At 41.9% G+C, this 22,892-nt stretch overlaps 1 protein-coding gene across 7 annotated transcripts in view; it reads right to left on the minus strand.

Annotated features, from left to right (window-relative positions):
- Positions 1–1,259: 1,259 nt before the first annotated feature.
- ALMS1 (ALMS1 centrosome and basal body associated protein) overlaps positions 1,260–22,892 on the minus strand; it is a 43,432-nt gene continuing 21,799 nt past the window's right edge. The window contains exons 9-19 of one of the 7 annotated variants that reach the window (XR_014946084.1): positions 19,715–21,508; positions 18,371–18,478; positions 17,129–17,299; positions 13,806–14,983; positions 10,474–10,573; positions 8,800–9,056; positions 7,887–8,125; positions 7,093–7,276; positions 6,831–6,894; positions 4,086–4,185; positions 1,260–1,749 (exon numbers count right to left, since the gene is read on the minus strand). Coding sequence is in view for 6 of the 7 variants with exons in the window: in XM_015862987.3 (XP_015718473.2) it covers positions 1,705–1,749; positions 4,086–4,185; positions 6,831–6,894; positions 7,093–7,276; positions 7,887–8,125; positions 8,877–9,056; positions 10,474–10,573; positions 13,806–14,983; positions 17,129–17,299; positions 18,371–18,481; positions 19,771–21,508 (4,110 nt within the window). In the remaining variant the exon portion in view is untranslated. Of the gene's footprint in view, positions 1,750–4,085; positions 4,186–6,830; positions 6,895–7,092; positions 7,277–7,886; positions 8,126–8,799; positions 9,057–10,473; positions 10,574–13,805; positions 14,984–17,128; positions 17,300–18,370; positions 18,482–19,714; positions 21,509–22,892 lie in introns of those variants that run through there. The other 6 variants (XM_015862991.3, XM_085547563.1, XM_015862988.3 and 3 more) reach the window with 6 other exon arrangements.

Below are 22,892 nucleotides of genomic sequence, written 5' to 3' on the forward strand. Positions count from 1 at the left end.
CAGCTATTTTAGCATCTTCTGCTTCAGCAGCTTACAAAGCCAACCCTGGAAAGAGCACACAAAAACAAAGCAGCTTGCATCCAAACTGCATCCAAAGAAAAGGCTGTGGAGGGAGCAAATAGGTTAAAAACCAAAAAGCAGATTTGGAAAACTGGAAAGGTGTAAGGATACAAGTCATTCTCAAAGCTCATTTATCACAGCTACACAACACTATTATTTCCCATACCACATTTTTAACTGCAGGGTTCTAAGACCAGGCCAGTCACACCCTTCCAACTGATTTGCTTTTATGGTGGTTGGTTTTTCGCATGTTATTCTAAGCACACCCAGACATACTCTCAGACATTTATTTCCTTCTGTTAGAATAAAACAGCTGCTTTAACAGCCTGTGCTACCACCAGCACAGACCACAGCTTGAAAAATAATGATGCCAAATCTCCGACTGCTGTAATTTAGTGGGGTGTGCTGACCTTCAAGGGAATCGCATTATTTCCCATCATTTTAAGATTTAATTCATTATATCCCTATGTGAACTCCAGGGGTTACTGGCCAAGGCCACTGCTGGATGGCTCAGCCAGGGGTGAAACAAGAAGTTCTGGTGAAACAAGAAGTTCTACGTGATTTGTAGGGGACACGATGGGTCAAACCATCTCAGTTGTGTTCACTCTATGCAGAAATTTACTCTTGCAGTTATTCCTCAAACTAAATTGCTGTGAAGATATTTAAGTACATAAAACCGCGAGGTATGAAAATAGGAAACCGCTGTTTGCAGGCACAGGTGAGCAGAAGACACCCCAGGTGCCTTTTCCTGTTTGTACATCACATTAACTCTTTTGTGATGCAAAATGAAGCGAAACTGAGACTTCAGGCCTACCACCAAGAACCACAACCTTCATTTTTCACCTTCTACCACTGTGATGCTCACAAAGTGCATAACCAAGTAACCCAGTGTGTGCATATTCACAGGAGGGTAGGGCACAATACCCTCCCCCCAGGCAAGCCTTCAAAACACCCAACATGATTAAAACAAAAACCTCAGATTAGATTCTCCTGGTTAACACAGCAAGATAGCAAACCAAGCAAAAAGTAAAGTCATGACTCCTTGAGGTACTAAAAACATCCAGCTTAAATAGGTGTCATAGAGATGCACAGTAAGTTCTTATGTTCTTGGCTGGGCAGAGCAGGGGTGGCTGCAGCCTGGATTCTGTAGCTGTCCTCACAAAGAACATCTAAGGCACACTTCATGATTGCTACAACAGTTGTTACAAATGGTTTCATTGTTTATTTATGGTTTGAGGGTTGGGGTTTCTTTTTCCAGTACAAAAATCTTATAAATAAGTTGGCTACATCGAGATAGGAAATTAAAAAAATAAAAATAAATCCCTGTTAAAAACTATTTAAAATATATATAAAATCACTATTTCAATCACATAATTATAAATATGTTATCAGCCAAGTGCTGCCCAAAACTATATTTACTTTGAAAGTTCACAACACCACTACACACATGTATTTAAAATCCTGTCATCTGCACTGATCCTTCATATCTTTATAAATATGGCAAGATTGTATTAGTACAAGAAGACATAACTGAATTCCACAAAGCATATGTTGCACAATATTTGCTGCCTTATCTACTTCACATCAACCTCTCTGCAAGTTCGCTAAGCACGGCAGGCCTTTATTTGAAAGAGGAGATCCTTATCAGTTCCATGGTACCTTCCTCCCCAAGACACGGTTGGTGATTTTCTGTAAGACAAGAAGTGGCACAGATCAGTATCAGCCCTCTAAAAATCACAAGCACAAACGTAGTGCTGATAAGAGCTCTGAACAGAATGCATCAGCAAGTAATACAGGGCTAAGGAACGACTCTTTGCATGTCTTTGGACAGCTAAAGCATCCTTGCTGTTTCCCACTTAGCAGTATGGAAAACACAGGGTCATCCCTGTGCTGTCTGCTGTGGAAGTGGTCAGAAACAAACCTGAAGTGCTGGGAAGCACCTTGACATTAGCTGATGGATGTAACACCATGGAACAATGCCCTCTAGTGCTGCAAACACCAGAGGTTTATATCTCCTAGAAGAAGTAGACACGCTCACGAAAGAAGAACTATCAGTATATTGAAGATGTCTCAGTGCTCCTTGGTCATAATCACACAAGATGTTAGAGCACTTTGGAGAAGCACTAATGCTGATTGTTCATCCCTGGCAGTACATAGCATACATCTATTAACTAGAGTATACTGTATGCTAATACTGTATATATACATATGTATTTAAACATATAGAAAGCAAAGCAGCTGATATGGGTCTCAGTGTGGAATCTGTCCCCACAACCACACCACGAAGCCTCTGAGCATTCCTTTCAGCTCTCAATCCGCTCTGCAATCTAAACAGCAAACCCAGCTGGCAATGAGATGCTACCTACCCTCTTTGCTCCACTTCCAGGAAGCAGCTATAAGACAAAGCAGAACCCTAAAGTGGTGCTGACAAGAGGGAAAACGTAGCCAAGGGGATGAAAAACAAACACTCAAAAAATACCACAGTGTAGCAACCAAGTGCAATTCAGTCTTTTAAGTCTAGAAACATAGGCTTATCTTTTGAGGCAGTGACACCTCGTGGTTCCTATCTTGCATTGCCTCTAAAGGAAAAGGCCCATTCACACACAGAGGAAAAAAAAACTCTATCTGCTAAAAGGAAATACTCAATGGAATTGAGAATGGAAAGAGATGTGCTGCCTCCAGGGAGCGGTGTGTCCCACATAACAGCAGTTGTTGCTCACACTGGAAACCCAAAGCTTTGTTTTCTCCCTGAGAAACTGCTGTGCACGTTTCCCTTTCAAAGTACTGACAGGTGGTAACTGTACCTCTAAATACTGGTGTAATGATTTCATTGGCAAGTGATTCTTTAGCAAGTATTTGTCCATATCCATACAGATGAGTGTGTGTAGATGTTTAAATCACCTCTTCCTTTCCCAAATATTACACATCCTTAATCTGTGAGCCCTGGATGACCCGCAGGAACAGCATGCACCTGGTACTGCTTGCTAATCCCATCCTCAGAGCCAGCTGGGCTGCAACCCATGGTTTCCTCTGGACTTGATGATCTTCGAGGTCTTTTCCAACCTGGGTAATTCTATGATTCTATGTCTGCTCTTTTATCATCAGTGACGATGCCCCAGAGCCATGTTATATCATAGCCAATATGTAATGAATTTAGGATGTAAGTACACATCATCATTATAACAAAGAGTTCAGCCACAGCTGCTGGGAGGAGAGAGTAAGCACTTGGTAACTGAGCAAAAACTTGTGCAGCAGTCTAAGTTAGCCCCATGTTCTCAGCTGTTCTGTTCCTGCTCCCTATATTAACATTTATGGTTAACCTTCTGAGCTGCCAGATCTGGAGTGGCTGTGGCATGAGTACACCGTACCCCCAGTGAAGACATCCAATGGATGGATCCTGGAGCCCTCCCCTCACCTTTGGGCTGCTGTTGGTTGTATGGTGAGATTCTACCACAGGAAAACAACCTGCTGGTTAAGTGTTTGTGGTTCAAAGGCAGTCACACCCATACTGAGATAACAGCTCCTTGCCAGCCAGCCACAGCTGATCCCAGGCCCATCAGTGCCAGCACAGCAGCACTAAGCTATCAGCCAAACAAATGCTTCATGGTGAAACCCACAGCCCCCAGAGCTAACAAATCACTATCAGTTCTGCCAATTCTTCACTGCAGACAGATTAAAAATGACAACTCGGGGCTGTATTAAGCACAGCTGCAAAGTTCACTATTAATACTGCAGGCTAAAGCCATCCACAGCAAGAGTGCCCATGAGTTAAACAGCAGCCTTCAACTCAAAGAGCTCTCTGTGAAATACCATTAAACATGCTGCCTTGTTCTGCCATCACAACACTGTATGTGGCCTTTTCTGTGTGCTTCCCACTTGGGCCCATGCCTCCTTGTTATTTCTCCCTACACACACATAGGAGTGTGCAAAAACCACAATGTTAGTATAACACTAATGGCCTCAAGGCAAAAAAAAAAAGCAGTATCCTAACATGTTTGAATATGATACCTGACCAGAACACCCACCATTTTGTACAGCTGTGCCTTCAGGCGGTTTGAGTTGTACTCAGCTTTTCTTTTTTCTTCTTCTCGTTTCTTCTGCACCTCTGGCAGCTGCTCATAGATCCTGGGTGTAAATAGACAGATAGAAACAGTGACTTGGAGGGAATGAACTTAAAAGATAATAAAAAACACCTTCCTCTTATTTTTCCTTTATGTTCTGTTAAAGTCTACATCAGCCACATCAAAGGAAAACTTGTTTAGGGGGTTTACTAACATCATACATATGGAAAATGTGGAATATCCAGCAGTTGGGATACCAGAAATTCCCACATCCCACAACACTGATCTCTTACACGTAGCACCCTCCTTAAAAGCAGTATTTGTAACACTGGAATGACCATACAGCTGATCTGATCACTCAGCTGCAAAAGGTAGTTGTAGCATCAGTGCAGAACAGCCTCATTGCTGTGAGGGTATACAGACTGAATAGCACACTTATCCATTAATAGCAACACGTCAGTGACGAGTGTAACTCGAATTCAGTTGTTCAGGCATCTTATCTGCCTTGTCTAAGTCAATGCTTTATCTTCTCCCCTGCTGAACTACTCCCACAGCAGAGACAAACAGCAAGGGATGCTCTGGAATCAAAATAAAGGTGGCTGGTGCTCCTTGCAGAGTCAGAGTGCTACTCTAGGCTGTTTTTACACACTGTCACCTAAAGAAGGGGCTTAAGAGCTATAATGGAATAGCAGCGCTGACATTGCCTCCCTTAAATCTTCCATTAAGATCACAGGGCTCAATTCATGTCAGTGGTTGCCAAGGACCATAAAGCTTCAAAGAAAAGATTACAGCCTATACTGGAGGTGGATCTGAACCATGTTCAAAAACTCCAGTCTCATTATACTTAAAGATAGATACTATAACACTCCCCTTATAAAACAGTGACTTGATAATCAGCAAATAGGAGAAGGAAAGAGAAAGACCCTGTTACAACACTGCTAGGGTGTCCTCTGAGAGCCTGCTTCATTCTTACGTCAATATGAGAACAGCTTTCCATAATTACTGCTCACTTGGAGTATTTTAAACACATCTGTGCCTTCAACTCTTATTATCTGAAAGCGCCTTCACACATTCCATTTTGAACACTGCAAATGAAATGAGCCCACCAGCCAGGAGAGAGGAGGGAGGGGTATCTTTGACAGCCGTGTTGGTCCCAACTCCAGCAGAAATATATGTAGTTTTTCAGACTGGCATGAACAGTGTCAGTTGGCACTGAGCTACTATTTAGGCAGTACGACTTGAGTGTCACTTCCATGTTTCAAAGGACAGAATAGAAGCTAGCAGGAAAACAAACTAACAGGAAGGTGTCAGACAACACAGTTAAATACGCAGCATCAAGAAAAGCAAAGAATCGAATCCAAATATTGATCAGAAAACATGAAGTAAATCACATTTGGATGCTTGTTTTCCCATCTCTGACATCTTTCTGTAGGGCAGCAGAGGCTGACAGGTCTATGGAAGTACTGCTGGAGGGGGGAAATGGGTATTTGGAATTTTACTTTACTACTATATCACCCTTCTCTAAAAGCTTTCACCATCCCAGGACGCCCCTCAGTGAAACATCAAGGTTTACCACTCACTGATTCATCCCACCATTGAGATATTTAAAGCAAGAAGCGGACAAGTTTTAGCATTATGGGTCGATTAATTGAAAATAGTTTTCTTTAGCTCTAGCTAATTTACCATGAGAAATTCCATTTATACCCTTGCAGAGAAAAAGCAAAAGCTTCTGTACTCATTACAGGTAGGGATTTCAGAAGAATGGTAAGGAATAAATTACTTCTCAGATCCAACTGAGAGCTGGAGTATGACAGCAGTAAGAACAAATAAGTGCCACCAAGTGTGACTGCCTGAATCAGTCTCCATAGAAATCCTGCTCATTTGGGTATTATGAATTCAAGTGTTTCTGAAAATAGTTGAGTTCAGACACATCGACCACAAGGTCCAAGTGACCTGAATCCAAACCCTTCCATTTCAACTCAAACATGGATGTGTGTTCCTCAGGGAGCTGGCATATTTACCACTTCTGCCACCTCTTTATCAGTGCCCTAAAAATACTGTTAAATGTCAAAGACCATTCAAATAAAACACCTTTTTTTTCCTCCCAGAATATACAAAACAGGGTTTACTTTATATATTGTGTATTCCAATGGATAGTTTGGAGAATGACTGTGCCATTTAGGTTGGAATGGACCTCTGGAGGTCATTTAGTCCAACCTCTCTGCTCAAAACAGGACTAATTTCAAGGCTAGATTGAGTTGCTCAGGCCTCATCCTGTCAACCTGTATTTCCAAGGATTGAAATATTCCCATTTCTGTGGATCCCTGGTCCAGCATTTCATCACCCTCTTTGAGAGAAACATATTTCCTCATCTCTCTCCTTAATGGAACACGCTACTACTGCTGCTTACCCCATCACCATGTTCAAAACCACACAGTCCAGGGTCCAGCACTCTACATTTCATCTCCTTTTGGGATCCAGTACTTGGAAATCTGTAGCATTTGGACCACAGATACTGCAGCAGGACACATAAATTTCTTTCAAAGCAGTTTAACTTCTAGGTTTCTATAAATAGGTGTTTTCTGACACTGATAAAGTGCCTATTTCTTGCACTGTAAAAGCTGATTTACCCCCAAACCGTCCCCCCCACCCTCTTTTCTTCCCCAGATGCAATTCATCCCGCTTTCCTACTCATTTACTCAACCTTACCGTTTAGATCTTTGAACCATTTCACTCTTTGGAATCGCTCTTCTCTTTTCTTTCATCAGATAACCTAAATGGATGAGAAAACAGTGAGTAGGTCTGTTTACCATAAAGAATACTGTTGCATCAACCTTAGCCCTTCATGGACTTCTGGATCTTTATAGACAACATAAACGTAATTTAAAGTTATTAAAAAATACACACATTCCTTAGAATGGGGGAATAAATGTATTTCTATAGAACATCAGGAGAAGAAACACAGAGGTACCTCTATCGTCCAGCAGGTGATTTGCATTCCTGTAACCCTTTCTTTTCTCTAGAGGATTAAAAAGCTCTTCTTGTTCAGACTGCAGTTCACTCTGCATTCTCCTCTCCTCCATTACAAGCTTCAGGTGCTTCACACGTTCACCAGAGCGGAAGATGAAATCAGGGCGATGCAGTGCAAGAGCTTCCTAAGATGAGATGACAAAACAAAATGTGAAGTGGCCAGACAGACTCCCTGCAATTGGAATAATCAAAACAGGAGAACAGGAATAGATGCAATTGAATTTAAAGGAACCTCTAAAGTGCACCTAAATAGAAACTACCCATTTAATTTCACTTGTTACGGATAATTGTTACACAAATATTTATGTACACTAAATATCTGTGGAAAAATACAGATGTATAGTGGCAATATTTGATTTGATCTGCAGCGTACACTATATATGTATATGGATGAATATACATGCATACACTGCTTGCACTGCATGAGTTAAAGCCCATTTTAACCCTGCACTATGTACATCATACTATTATTTCTGCATGGAAGCAAGAGTGAGTTGACATTACCTCTCCTATATTCTCTCTACATAGCTCTATTCAAACAGATTACTATACTAAATATAGTATATATATAGTAAAGCCAGATTGCCAAGAGCAAATGAGGCTGATGACCTCTCTTTGGTTGGGTTCTAGTAAATACAAAGTAGTGGGGGAAAAAGAAGAAAGAAAGGGAATAAAAATGTGCTTCCACAAGATTCAGCATTAGTGCTGACGTCAGAGATCCCAGCATGTCTTTACCTGCAGCGTAAGCTTCACAAATGGCCGGGTGGGCCTGGTCTCAGCATCTCTTTCTGCAGGTTGAGTCATTTTGCTGCACTGCTGCTCCTGAAAGTTCTTCTCTCTTAGAGGCTCTCTCCAGGGCTTTGTGGTGGTGAATGGCTCAAACCAGGATGAACCAGGACCAGGGATGGAATTGGAACAGTTTTCTTTCCTAGATTCAAACTTCAAATCCTCTGCTTGGACAAACCATGAAATCCCTGTTGAAGAGACCACAGAATACAATGAAGATAATTAAACAATACATATGCCCCTCTTCCATCCTCACCTATAGCCCTTCACACCCAAGGTCTCAGCCAACACAATCCATGCCTAACACTGCAATAAATACTCACTTCAGTTACTGCACTGATTTCAGTGTAACTTGTTAGCAGACACCTTAGGTGGTTTCAAAGAATTCCTTTGCCAGGTGTCAGTAAACCAGCAAGCCTCTAGGCAATGCACAAAATGGCTCCCTTACATGCACACTCCTCTCTTTTTAGAAGGAATAGTTATCAGCAATAATATTGTCCAGCTGAAGCACTGTATACAAATTACAGCATCTGGTTACTCAGAACTTGACAGAACCTTTTATACTTTGAAAATCAAAACTAAGCATCTCCCTAATTCCTATCTTATTCATATTTCCTTGCCTTTTCATCACCTTTGTTGGTAAAGTTACTTCAATCAGCCTGGTTGAAAATGGCATCAAAATAGACTATCAGAAAGCTCACTTGGAATAGAAAGCTTCCCTGTTTAAAATCCACTCATTAAAAGCAGAATAAAAACTGACAGAGACTAATTTGTGCTCTAGCTAATCCTCCTCACACATCTTGAGGATTGCTGTTAAGACGTAGAGCTTCTCTACTCTGCAGAAAGTATATTTTGGACTGACCTTGTGGTAAATGCAGTCTGCTCCTTTTTCTGTCCTTTTCTCCATGAAAAAATTGCCTGGCTGTCCCTTCTGCTTACCCTTCCTTCCTGCTGCCTGGTGATCTGTGACCGTACCATCTGACTCTCCAAAAATACCATGGACACGATGCCAGGGATCCCGCAGCCGCTGATTTGGCTGGATAGGTCTTGGGGTAGGAAAAGTCACACCGAAGTCTCGAGTGTTTCTCTTTGTTGCACCATTCACAATCTCCAAGTCTCCTGTAGTTTAAAATGAAGCAGTAATATCGATGAGCCAAGGTTAACTGTATGAGTTTCAATAAGGCCAAGTATCAGGTTCTGCATTTTGGTCACAATAACTTCAGGCAACCCTAAAGGCTTGAGGAGGAGTGGCTGTAAAGCTGCCTGATGGAAAGGGACCTTGGTGTACTGATGGACAGTAGGCTGAATATGAGCCAGCAGTGTGCCCATGTGACCAAGAAGGCCAATGGCATCCTGGCTTGTATCAGGAATGGTGGGGTGAGCAGGACTAGGGAGATCATCCTGCCCCTGTACTTGGCACTGATGAGGCCTCATCTTGAGTTCTCTATTCAGTTTTGGGAACCTCAGTACAGAAAGGACATTAACCACAGAAAGGTTAATAAGCACTGGAATGGGCTGCCCAGGGAGGTGGTTGAGTCACGATCCCTGGATTTGTTTAAAAACCATTTGGATGTGGTGCTCAGGGACGTGATTTAGCAGAGGACTGTTAGTTAGGGGTAGCACAGTCAGGTTGTGGTTGGACTTGGTGATCTTTGAGGTCTTTTCCAACCTGAGCAATTCTATGATTCTACTCTAAAGCAGCTACAAGTACTTGAGCAGCAACGCCACAGTGCAGAGGGAGGCCTTCAATTTCCACTTCAAAGCTCAAGTGTTGCCTTCTTTACCTCTTTTCAAAAGGCAAAATCTTCTATATTTACACTTTAAGTTTAGGGCAAATCTACAGCTACTTAAGATTGTTACTATATGTTAGTCCAAGTAAAATTGAAGAGGTGTAAACTTAGTCCCTCAGGTAAAATGCTGAGTGTGTGTGTATGTGTGTGTATATAGGGGGGTGGGAGCCAAACTAACTATACTCCCTGCTGGGGACCTCAGCAGAGACCTGAAAAACCAACTTCCAACCTATTGCTGAAAGACACAGTGGCAGGAATAAATACAGCTTTACATTCAGGCCAAGAGAGATACAGCTTTTTCTGGACCTGAATTCAAACTGCACCAGATCAGGATGAGCTTATATTTTAAATAGGATATAACATCCAAAATATTACTAAGAGGAATATGGAACACTGCAGTTGGGAGCCTTCTGAAATAGCATATGCCCACAAAATACATTCTGTGAGCAACAGATGTCTGGCAGAGAAAACAATATAATTAAAAAAATACAGTTATTCCACCTTTACAGTTTAAATGGATAAGTTCAGGTTAATAAAGCATAGCAGTGAGAAAGCTGGCCACTAGCTAAGCAGGCCGAGAAAGGGCTCGTTTGAATTAGAACATAACACCTTTCTCTATAATATTTGAAGTACGCTGCACACTCATCCCAACCATGAGAAACCTACACCAGATGTTGGCAAATGATTTCCAAGGAGATAAGAAGAAGCCAATGCACAAACAATCAGTTTGGAACCCAACAACTCACCTGCTTGGATACCTTTGTTTAACATCCGTGAGCGTCGCTTGTTACTGAGAGCTGAGCTTGGTCCCCAGGAACCACTGCTTGTCAAAGCTGGATCCAATGCCTTCAAGAGGGGAAGAAAGAACAAACATGCAGAAGAACACACTCAAACATCTGAAAACATAAATGAAATTAGCTGAATGTGGATTTAAACAGCTAGAATTTGCTGTACCTTGAGACTAGTGTTATTTACAAGGTTTAACACAGGTTGATCACTGTCACTTATTGCTGTACCACGTAACAGTCAGCCTTCATTTCATCCTCATGCACCGACATACTTCCAGCACCCTGTTCCAGTAAGAAGAGTGCATGGTGCCTGTAGGCAAGACTTTACTCGTGATCACACTCTGTACACGGCTGGGCATCCTCCAGTTCTCTCATCCAAAGCTCAAGGATAAGTGTGACATATCAAGACAACCCCTTTTTGCTACAGCAAGATCTGTTGGCTGTACTTTCAGGACAGATCACAAAGTGCAAAGTGGGAAGAAGGAGAGAAAAACCATCTGAACTGAATCCTACATTCCTACCCTCTGAAATCAGAAGCCTTTAAAGGTTGTGGGACTGCTGCAGGGACAAGCTGTCTTGGAAAAGCAACATGCTGCTTTGCAAATTCACTGCGAACTCCAGTTCTGCAACACTGGAGTGAAAAAGCCAAATCCTTTTGAAGCACGACAAGTTCTCTCACCCTTATAATCCTCAGCACATCCAAGGCAGAGAAAACCAAGCCCAAGGAAAACAAGAGGCATGGGGCTCATAGTAAGAGCATGGCTTAGGCAAGATGCCACTTTCACGTCTTCAATGTTCATACAAAAGGAGTTTTAAGAGGATGATTTTCACCCAGAGGGTGGTGATGCACTGGAACAGGTTGCCCAAGGAGGCTGTGGATGCCCCATCCCTGCAGGCATTCAAGGCCAGGCTGGATGTGGCTCTGGGCAGCCTGGGCTGCTGGTTGGTGACCCTGCACAAACCAGATGATCATTGTGGTCCTTTTCAACCCAGGCCATTCTGTGATTCTATGATTCCAGCCATGAAGACGGTAAGCAGCAGGATTTTGATATAATAAATTAACTTCCAGTTGATGATGTTGTAATTTTACAGACATTTCAAACGGATTGCACGATGTAATGCATCTCGTCTCCGAGCTTCTTCATTTCTATAAAGCACCGAGAACGTTAATGCTTTATTAACAGCAATTAACTGACAGAGTTTCCCCAGGCTTCGAGCCCAGCGGTGCAGCACAGACCAATCCCTGCAACTCTGCTGAATTTCATTTTTAATTATGAAACAGATTTCCCTTCTTTTTTTTTTTTTTTCCTTGCTCCTAGCAATTAGTTTCCTATTAGTAACTCATAGCGCCAGCCACAATGGAAATGAGCAGAGGCTTTTTAATTACCTTTTTATTGATCCTCTGCTATCACCACTTGAACGCAATGCACAGTTTCAACGTTTAAAGGAGGTGATTTTTACTCTCACACACGCTGACAAGAGCTGGTTTTTTAGCTTCATAAAACTATTCCAGCTCTGATAGAGCACACCAGACAGACAAAGGAGATATGCATCTCCCTTCAGAGAACAGATCTCAATTAGCACTCAAAAGGGGAAGACACTATAAAGTTAAGAATGAGATAACCCATTTACATGCACATGCATATCAGAAATAAATATAAGCAGCAGTTTGGTACTGAATACTGACGTGCATGTTGCTATTTGGACTAGAAAACACAGTGCAGTGCTTTCAAAGCCCTTCAGCAGCTATATAGCACAACCTTTAGCTTTGTACCTGCTACCAGATGGCAGCTCGAAGACTGCTTTAGAAATAAACAGAAACTGGAAGAGAGAAAAACCTTCTGGGATGGGTTCAGCATCTATAAATAAAAAAAGCAAGCTGCAATCGAGTTTGCCAGAAGCAGAGCTGACAATAGGCTCCCCCCCCAAAAAAAATGAGAACTTGTCTGAAATATCTGTACAGTAGTGTCTCTGGGAATAGGGCTCCTGCTATAAATAAATTATCTGAACCACAGATACATGAAACCAAAAATTATCTGGATTCCTGCAGCCTATCACTGAATCTACCTACGCTTGGATTTTAAAACAAGGTTTGTGTTTTGCCATTGATTTTGTCTCATCCTTACTTGAGGTGGGTCACTTCTCTTTATACACATCAGCAGATCGTGGAATCATAAAACGGCCTGGATTGAAAAGGATCACAATGTTCATCTGGTTTCCAACCCCCTGCTAATGTGAAGGGTCACCAACCAGCAGACCAGGCTGCCCAGAGCCACATCCAGCCTGGCCTTGAATGCCTCCAAGCATGATAAAAGATATCACTTTCTAAAAGCCATATGGGCTCAATGCAACCTCAAGGTCTGGGAACAACGAGCTTTAATTCTCATTTAAGAATGACTGGAACCCGTCATCTCATGGGTGATTTTAGCAGCCAAAGACTAGAGGCTGCTTTTATGGTCCAAACAGACGCTGAACAAATAGCCTTAATACACATAATGCAATAAAATCATCTTTGAAACAATTCCTAGCCATGAAAAATTCTGTTTTCCCTCAGACTTGACACAACAGTTTTAGCTGTTGGTGTACAGAAACACTAACTTCTTTCAGTGAAATCTTTTACTAACAACAAGGAAGCATGTAAATAAGAGGGGGAACAGCTGTTTACAAGGGTGGATAGTGATAGGACAAGGGGGAATGGTTTTAAACTGAGACATGGGAGGTTTAGTTGGATCTCAGGAGAAGTTTTGCAGCCAGAAGGTGGTGACACACTGGAACAGGTTGCCCAAGGAGGTTGTGGATGCCCCATCCCTGCAGGCATTCCAAGGAACCTCAGACATTCAAGTGACCCCTGCACATAGCAGGAGGGTTGAAACCAGATGATCATTGTGATCCTTTTCAACCCAGACCATTCTGTGATTCTATGAAGAACCCCTTTCAGGAGACTAGCATTCATTTCCTCTAAGGGGCCATGGAAAAACCCAACCAAAGTCTTCTTCCCTCAGCTCTGAAACAGTTTTATGGCAGAGCTTTTGTCTAGAATGCTCAGGGCGAAGGCTTTAATTTGATATGCTTAAAACTGCCAAAAGTTTTAGTGGATAATCTTGGTGATAAGTGGACAGTTGGACTGGATGACCTTAGAGGTCTTTTCTAACCTCGTATGGTAGAATCATAGAATCACCAAGCGACATTTATGGGAAATTTTAAGTGCTTCTCCAAACAACAAACCTTTTTACTGTACAGTTTAATAGCAGTTGTGGGGATGTGTCACAATTGCCTTTTAGTATACATACCTGGGTCTCTTTCTCTTTCCTGTGTCTCTCAGAAGTAACCTTTGGATGTTTCACATCCCTCACTCTGCTGTCTTCCTCATCCCACTTTTCGGAGCGGCTTTTCTGCTGGCGGATGGTACAATAGAGCTGGGAGAGTCTCGGTGACAGCTGCACCCTTCTGTGCCCAAAAGCCCTGACCAATCTGGCAGTGTCAATGGTGGAAACAGAACTGCTCACCTCAGTCTGAGTCGTAGTTTCTATATCTGTTTGTGTTACTGCATCTGATTCTGAGATGACAGAACTGACAGTGGTGCAGAGATCTTTACTAAGCCTTCTCTCTGAGCAAGTGTCACTAGAAGTGTCCAAATACTGCTGGTGCTCTGAAATTTCATGCGTGTGGATGGTAACTTTCTCTTCTGACCTATTTTTCCTAAGCTCAACAAAGCTTCTTTCATGACAGTTGATACGTGGCCTCTCTTTAACACGTGCAGCATGAGGCTCCAAGGTACTTTCAGCCACGCTCTTCTCCAGCAGTCTTCTTTTCTCCTGCTCTTTCACCTCATCTGTTTCTTCAGAAGCATTCCTTTCTGCTTTTGCTGATATCAGTGTATACCTAATGGGGTTCTGAAGGACCCTGGCCAATCGATCGAGGCGCTCAACAAGGGTCAGCTCACCTTTATGCCGGAATTCATGCTGCTGGTACCTCTTCTGGCGCTCCAAAAACTTAACCCAGAGTTCATCTAAGCTACCAGCAGAATGGGTTCTGTGTCTCGGGGGCAGGTCTTTGACCACATTCTCACGAAGGTGACTTGTTTGGCTATAAGCTGCCATTTGTTCTGCTTCTCTTCCACCTGGCTGAAGCAACTCCTCTCTTGGTGCTTCATTATTCAAAGATGTATCAACGTTTAGATCCTCATTCTTGCTATAATCTGCTTCTGCAGTAAGCGGGAAGAACTCACGTTTGTCATCTTTCCTATGGTGTGCAGAGAAAAACCGTCTATGTCGATGTGCCTTCTTCCAATTCCGAACAGCAGTGCTGGAAGAAATCCCAGTGTGTCCCACACCAGAAGAGTCCTCTGAGGGCTCACTGTGGGACAAGAGGTATTTCTCACGCATGGATACAGGATGATGGAGGTAGAACTGTGCAGACTTGAAGCCTGAGTGAGTGGTGTTCACCGACTTTAAATGATGACTGCCTTCTACAAGAGAAGAAAACCCTTTAGTTTTGGTCCTCTACAGGGAAGCATGAAGCAAACAGCAATTCTTAAACAGGGTCATTTTCACCCTAACACTCCCATTCTTAAAACAGAACCAACTTTACTATCATTTGCTAGAAGGAATCCAAGAGAATGTCATATCCAGCTCAGTCTGAAAGGATGATAAATTTATTTATCCAGATCAAAATTTCGTTAAAGCCATTATTTATATTCATGGAAACTCAAGACAAGCAACCACAACTCAGCGTGCTTCTCAGATAAATACCCAGGATGAACAAGTGCTACCAAATGCCTAAGCATTATTTCTTAATTCAGAGAAACACAACATACGAGACAACCAATACCATCTCATCCTCTACAGCTCTGGAAACTTCTCTGATAGAATACCAAGACCTAGTTCTGCTTTGCTTTCAAGCTCAGTTAACACATTATAGCTTCAAGTAGTGATGAACTCAGAATATGCTGTTACCTGAAATTACAGAGGATGACATGCAGAAACCCAATTATAAACCCATTTTAAAAGATATACATTAAGCATGCATGCGGTACATACTAGCAGAGAAGCACTCCGAGCCAATTTTAAAGCCATTTGCTATAAACTCTAAAAGCCATATTTTATTAGAAGACATTTCACGTTATGTCCTTAGTACAATGGGAGTTGTATAATGATCTAAAAAGAAAGTAGGAACAATAGTTGCTAGTGCCAGAATAACTTCTCAAGTTCCTCTGCTTCCAGCAATGTTATTTCATGCCATTTTAGCCATGCACGCAGTTTAAAGCTGCGTTATAAAGTACTAACAGCTTTAATTCAAATTGTAAAAGTTAATACAAAATAGAACAGCCCATTTACTAACGGTAACGTCAGTGATTAGGCAATGGTGAACTGTCAGCAAATGCATGTCAAGCTCCATTACTGGCATAAATCTCACCCAAATTACTTTTTCCCTCACTACCATTTCTAAATCCTCCTCTTCTACCCCCAAACATTTGCTTGTTGTTTTCAGCAATCTTTTCTTGTTTTACTCCTCCTGTGATTGGAGCAAAAACACTGAACTGGAACCCAAGTCGTCTTCTGTTTATTTAGCTTTGCCATGGAGTCAGCAAGAGTCCCATAGCCAAGCTTCATCCTGCCTTACATGGGCAATAGCACGCCAGACCCAACCACATTAACTCTGAAATCAGAGGACTTTGCCTTTGCATACAACACTGTGCACAATGAGCACCTTCCCTTATAACTCACAGCTATATCTAAGGAGGGATAGCAAAAAAATGTGATTTTCTTTTTATAGCTCCTTTTGTCCAGGAAGGAGACACAATCCACAAACACAACAAAAAACCCCTCAACCCAACTCACAAATGGCAAAACTCAAAAACCACTGGATGAGATTGAGTACAAAAGGAGTGTTCAACAGGATTAACTCTAGTTACTATCGTGAGACACCACATTAAATCATCGTTTAGCTCAGTGTAATTTCATTCTGTCAGTGTTCCAACAACGTGAGATTGCCTTCAAGTAGTCTGCTAAAGTATCAACTCTGACCTTCATCCCTCAGGAGCACCATCCAACAAGGTTAATGGAGGAAAGGAAGAAAGAGATAGTCAAATCCAATTAAAACTGAGTTAAATACAATTGTTACAGAGATACTTGAGGGGTTGGACTCGATCTCTAGAGGTCCCTTCCAACCCCTACAATTCTGTGATTCTGTGTTACATCACTATCTTGTGATGTCACAGAGTATCTGTGTGATGGAACAAAACTCCTATCCAATACACAGATTCACTCCAAGAGCTTTTATTTACCAAGAAATTTCTCTTGTTTTCTACATGTGCATCTTAGAATAGAGTCACTAAGGTTGGAAAAGACCTAAAAGATCATCCAGTCCAACCGTTCACCTATTACCAATAGCTCCCACTAAACCATGTCCCTCAATACAATATCCAGTCGCTCCTTGAACACCCCCAGGGTTGGTGACTCCACCACCTCCCTGGGCAGTCCATTCCAGTGCCTCTTTTCCATATTCAGCACTTGAGAGTGCCAGCATAAGACCAAAAATCACAGATCCTAAAACGCAGCTTTTTTGCTCTTATTAATTTCACATGTATGAAAAGGCACATTAGAAAAGCTACCTGGGGCCCCTTCCTGTGCTATCATTTGCTCTTCAGCCCAGGCAAGCTTGGGCTTAGCCCTCTTACAGTAGACTCCTTCCTTATGCTTGATAGCTGTACTGTCTGGAGCGTTATCATCCTGCATACCAAGCACATTTGCTGGAAGCCCTGAGGGAAGAGCATCGTGTGGTCCTGCAGGAAAAAAAAAGAGGGCAATAATTAAAAGTAAAAAGAGGAAACAGGAAAAATAGAGACAGAAATTATACAGCAAAAATGTCTGAAAGAAAGCCTGTTACACAAGTATCAGTGCAGCATTTTCGCTGACTGATGTAAATGTGTATTTTCTGAGCCTTGAATAGCAAAGGAGAACAACTACAAGACAAGAGTAGGTCTGCATAACCTCTAAACAAGAACTCAAGACAGCAGCAGCAGAGTTCTCTGAGTACTGCTGTCTCCTAAACGTTAGAAACCTAAAATGGCCCCTAACTGATTTATCATTCTTGTCAACACCACCTGGTTACAAACAGCAGACTTCACTTAATTTCCTTCAGCTGCTACTCAGAGCTGCGAATCCAAGCTGCAGCAGGGAGCTTAAAAACAACTACATATTTATTTTAATTCCACTGTGCATTTTCTAGAACCTTGCACCATCTCATACGCATGTAGGATTTTTATAGCCAGCATCTTACGTTCTACAAAACAACAGACTCGCATCACGTTTCTTTCTCTCCTTTAAACCATGTTGCAAGAGAAACACTGCAAAGAGGTAATGAGCAGAGGCATATAGTCACAAGCACAACCTCTTGCTACAACAGCTAACCTGTACACCTACCATTGCTGCTGCTGCACCAACCTATTTCCCTGAAGGGTGTCTGACAGTAACTAAACAGCTTTGTATGTCAAAAAGCTCTGCCTGAAAACAATGCAGGTCCTGTAAGGCTTATGCAATGTGGTCATTACATATAGAACAGGACTAAGAAACAAGAGGTAAAGCAGAAATTGATTTATCCCAGCCGATTCTTTTTGTCACTAAATGAAAAGTGCTTCTTACAGGGAGATGTGTGGATGGGGGAAAGAGGCGAGTTGCATTTTAAACCACAATTACAAAGTACATTGTTTATAGAAGCTGTTTCTACAGTAGAATCTCCTAACACAAAGAACAGAAATTCAGTACTGAGGAAGTGATTATTGGAAATAAACCACAGCCATTGCTTCACGTTTAGGAAACCTAAGGTAAGTAAGTGCTTGAGTGAGAGCTCTCACCGCTGTTTTCTGTTCCAAGAAGAGAAATTTTGGCTCCTGCTTTTAGATAAGGAACATAATACATCTCAGTACTTCCAGAAGGTTTATATGGCAGCAGTAATGGCTGACCTGCTGGGATGGAAAGCAAAGCAATTAACAGAAGTCAGGATTTAATCCTTTAATGCAACTGATGGTGAAACCAACAAAAAAGGAATGGAATCGTTCACAGCAGTAAATCTGGAGAAACAGCATATTCTTCAGGAAAACAAACTGCAATTGATAAAGACTGACTGCTAATTAGATTGGCAAAGTAGCTTACTTGCAACTCAGATGCCCACATAGCCTCCACTGACCCACACTTAATGCAATCATTTTAAATGAATATGGATATCTGGCTCTCAAGTCAATAAATACAGCGTGTCATGAGAACATCAGCAAATGCTTGGACCATAATATTAGCTGACTTCTGACAGAGAAGAAAATGAGTGATGGAATAGCTGACACATTTGTGTATTCTGATGTAATTAAGTAATTAGTTCTCAACTCATTATCTAAAACACCTTGAGTATAGAGAAAGAAATCCTGGATTACAGAGAAAAATGTATCTACATGCATTAGTACTACACAACATCAACATGGAAAGAACACTGGAACATCCAAATTCAACTCTTTGAAAGGGTAGATAATAGCAGGACAAGGGGAAATGGTTTTAAGTGGAAGGATGGAAGATTTAGGTTGGATATCAGGGGGAAGGTCTTTACTGTGAGAGTGGTGAGGTGCTGGAATAGCTGCCCAGAGAGGCTGTGGATGCCCCATCCATCCCTGGAGGTGTTTAAGGCCAGGTTGGATGGGGCCCTGAGCAGCCTGGGCTGGTATTAAATGTGGAGGTTGGTGGCCCAGCTTGAGGTGCCTTCCAACCTCAGCCATTCTATGATTCTATGATTCCTATCTCTCCAGCAACAGACTTTAAAATCCCTGCACATTCTCTTTTGTTCTAATATTTTATTCTAAAGTAGCAGGGCTCACCCTTCCCTCTTCGCTTTCATACATACTTTGATTAGAGAGCAGATCAGTAATCAGACACATCCCTTGGTAATCTGTAAGCACTGAACCGAATCAGTCATCTAACACTATAAAAGCCATATAACTTTCCTGATCCATGCTCATCCACAACAGATTCAGTTCCAGATTAAGTTGAAATGAACCACAATCAAACAGATACAGCCTCCTGCAAATAAGAATGCAAATCTCAAGGCTTTCATAAGAACCTGAAATAGCAATGTTAAAACTATCACAAGTATGTAACTTCCACAAAATGTTTGGATTTGTTTGTTTGTATGGTTGGTTTTTAGTACCCATCAATACCTCACAGTTTAACAGATGGAAGATGACATAGGAATACAAGACACTGATTTGCTCACCACCCTGCCTTGGGAAAGAGGAAGTCCTGTTAAGACACGAAGTTGTATTTTGGGGAAATTCTTTTGCTTTCTGGGTTGAAGACTGATGGGCAGAGCTTTCAATGTCTTGTGAATTAACATAGATCTCTGCTGAAAAAGTTGTTTTCCCAGGGCTTTCTGTTGTTATCTGAGTGGTAGCGTCAGAAGTGCTTTTCCTACTCTTTGCAGGATCTGTGCAGTTGCAGATATTCTTCAGGCTACGACCCTCTGAACTCACAGCCTGCGGTTTCTCGCTGCCATGCAAAGGCAGCTCTTGCCCTGCTGTGCTTGGAACAGAGTAAAACACTGAGCAGGGGTCTGCTGAAGGCACTGGGAAAGATGAGCATCTCTGATCTTCTGGAATAAGGTCAGCAGTGGGTAATTTAGGAACAGCTTCTAATAAAGTTTCTGGTGTTTTTAAAGGCACTGGTTGAGAATTAACTTCAAGTTTATCCCCCAAACTCATCCTGTTTTCAGTATTCAAGTCCCTGTGCAGCTCTGAGTTATTACATTTTGGGGAAAGAGTGATGTGGACACAAGACAGCGCTTTCTTAATGGGTGATGAAGGAGACACAGTGCATAAAATCTCATCTGGAGATGAATGCTGAGATGCACCAATTTGCTCTCCAGTATCTTCTTTTTGAATGAGAGGCACTGCATCAGAAGGACATTTCTCTTCTTCCAGCAGCTTACCATGGTCCTTTGGCAAATCAGTCTGTATAGCTGGATCAGAACCTTCTAAGCTCTCACGCAATTGGACATGGCTGGTAGGGCTGCTTTTCTCCTTCTGATAAGAGCTTATAGAACGAGGCTCATGAAGCCCCTTCATACTTTGACTAAATCTTCTCTCGCAGTCAAGCCCCAGGAGTCTGGCACTATGCCTGCCCAATTCAGTCACATCTTGAGATGAAGCATCAAGATTTTTTGCACTAAGGGTCTGTCTCTCATCAGCATAGACGGTTACAGACTCCCGATCTGACAAAAAGTCTGTTTCTTGATCAGCTCCAGCTCTGTTACCATCAGAGACATCACAAAACCTGTCTTTGTCAGCAGTAAATGCAATTTCATTAGATCGTGAGCCAGCGAGAGCTGGACTTGAAAGAGGACAGGTCTCAGATCTCTCCCAATGCTGTTTGTCATGGCTCTGTTCCTCAGCAGTAGCTGAATCTATCTCCAAAGGCATTATCCCATCAAGATCATCTCCACTAGAAAAGCCATTGTGTACCACGGAAGATAACGGTGATTGAAAACGCTTTCGGGATGAGAAGGTGATAGATGTAATTTGCTTAGACATCTCTTCAGAGCACTTTGGAAAAGACAGCTTCTTCTGTGCTGGTGAAGGGACTTTTCCTGTTAGTGCACCAGAAGCAGCTGCAGAGCTCATCACACGTGTGTCCTGCTGCTTTTGCAATGGCAGCTGAAGGCCAACACAGTCAGAATGGCTACTTGCAATGGCCTGATGTTGGCTGCAGGCAGGAGGTTCAGCAGTACTTAAGGATTTCAGCTGGGTATTCTTCAGTAGACATCTATCTGAAAGTTCAGCTCTATACAATGGCACAACGCGTTGCAAGCTTGGCATTAAAAGCTCCTTAGTCTTGAAGGCTTGTGTTTGGCTGTCAGAACGAAATCTCTTGTCACTTGAAGCTTTGGAATGCTCTTTGTCTGCTTCTTGATTATAGCTATACACAGAAGCAGCCTCTGAACTGTAACTCCGTGTACCCTGAAAAACACAGAAGATCACATATAGGTTACACAGACAACTTTCTGTTCTCACCAAAGTTAGAATCTCAAAATTCAAAGACAGAATAGAGCTACCAGGAATCAAAAGTCTGTATTACAAATGAGCACACATTTCTTCTTGCATTCATTTCTTAATGCAACTAGCATTATGTACTAGCAAATTAGAAATCAGTCACTTTTGTTTACCACTGAGTGATGCTGACAAGTACCTACAGCCTAATTAGCCTAACAGATAAAGAACCTTCTGGTTTTGCAACCTATAAAGCTGAGTTATAGATGTTGTTTTTTTATTGTGTCAAAGCATTCTACCTGTGGACCTGCTTCATACACAGCTGGACTCTTAGAATAAGCCCAGTTCATAAAACACCAGGAATAACAACTGCCTTACAAATGCATATTTGTTCACTGTGTTAAAATGGATTTAGAGACACACACGCATATATTTCAATGATCACACTTTTAATTAAAATAACATATCAATTAGCTACACGTTTACAGAAACATCTAGGTTAGAAGAGACTGGAAGTCTCCAGTCCAACCTCCTGCTCTAAATAAGGCTACATTCAGCATTGGAACTGGATGCTGAGGGACTTATCATTCAGATTTAATGGAGCTCTAAGGAGAGAGGTTTTATACACAACTTTACCTGCAGCCTTCACATTCCTGATGGAAGGCAACCCTTCATAACTCCATGGAAAAACCTACATAATGCAGAACCCCACATACTTGCTTCCAGTCACAAGGAACCAAACTATGATGCTAAATGCTGGCAACCTCCAAGAAATCAGTTTGCATGCTAACAAACTCAGGTTTGGAGTAGAGCCCAACTCCATGCAATCAAAGCATTGTGCTGTGACATTTTAAGGTGACAGGAACAGGCCTGGATGTGACATTTTGCTGTGCCCTATCACAATACAAAACTGTGCTTTATGTAAAGGTTTCCTCTCAAATTGTTCAACTCTAGCATTCGTGAACTAGAACTAAAGTGAAAGGAATTCTGTTATATGGGAACATGAGGGAAGAAAAGAAAGGTGCTCTTTAGAAAGCATGAGAATATTTAATTAGAAAAGCTTTACTTCTCCCTAATTGCTATATTTCTCTTTTCCTGTAAAATAAGCATGCCAATTTCCTTTTCAGGCAAGAACTGTAATAGAACTTTCTATTTTTTACCACCACCACTTGCTGCTGACAACTAAAATATGATTTAAAATAATCAGACCCTTTATTTGCCTATATTTATTTGCCTACGATAAGGCAAGTGATGCCTTGTAAAACCTCACCCAGTTTCAGGTGCAAATCGTTTTCATACTCCCATCAGAACAGACACAAACATACATTACCTGCTCATGGTCACTCAAGAAGCT

This window comes from Coturnix japonica, chromosome 4 (genome assembly GCF_054131305.1).
Source record: "Coturnix japonica strain WE chromosome 4, WE-NBRP24, whole genome shotgun sequence".
Classification (NCBI taxonomy): domain Eukaryota; kingdom Metazoa; phylum Chordata; class Aves; order Galliformes; family Phasianidae; genus Coturnix; species Coturnix japonica.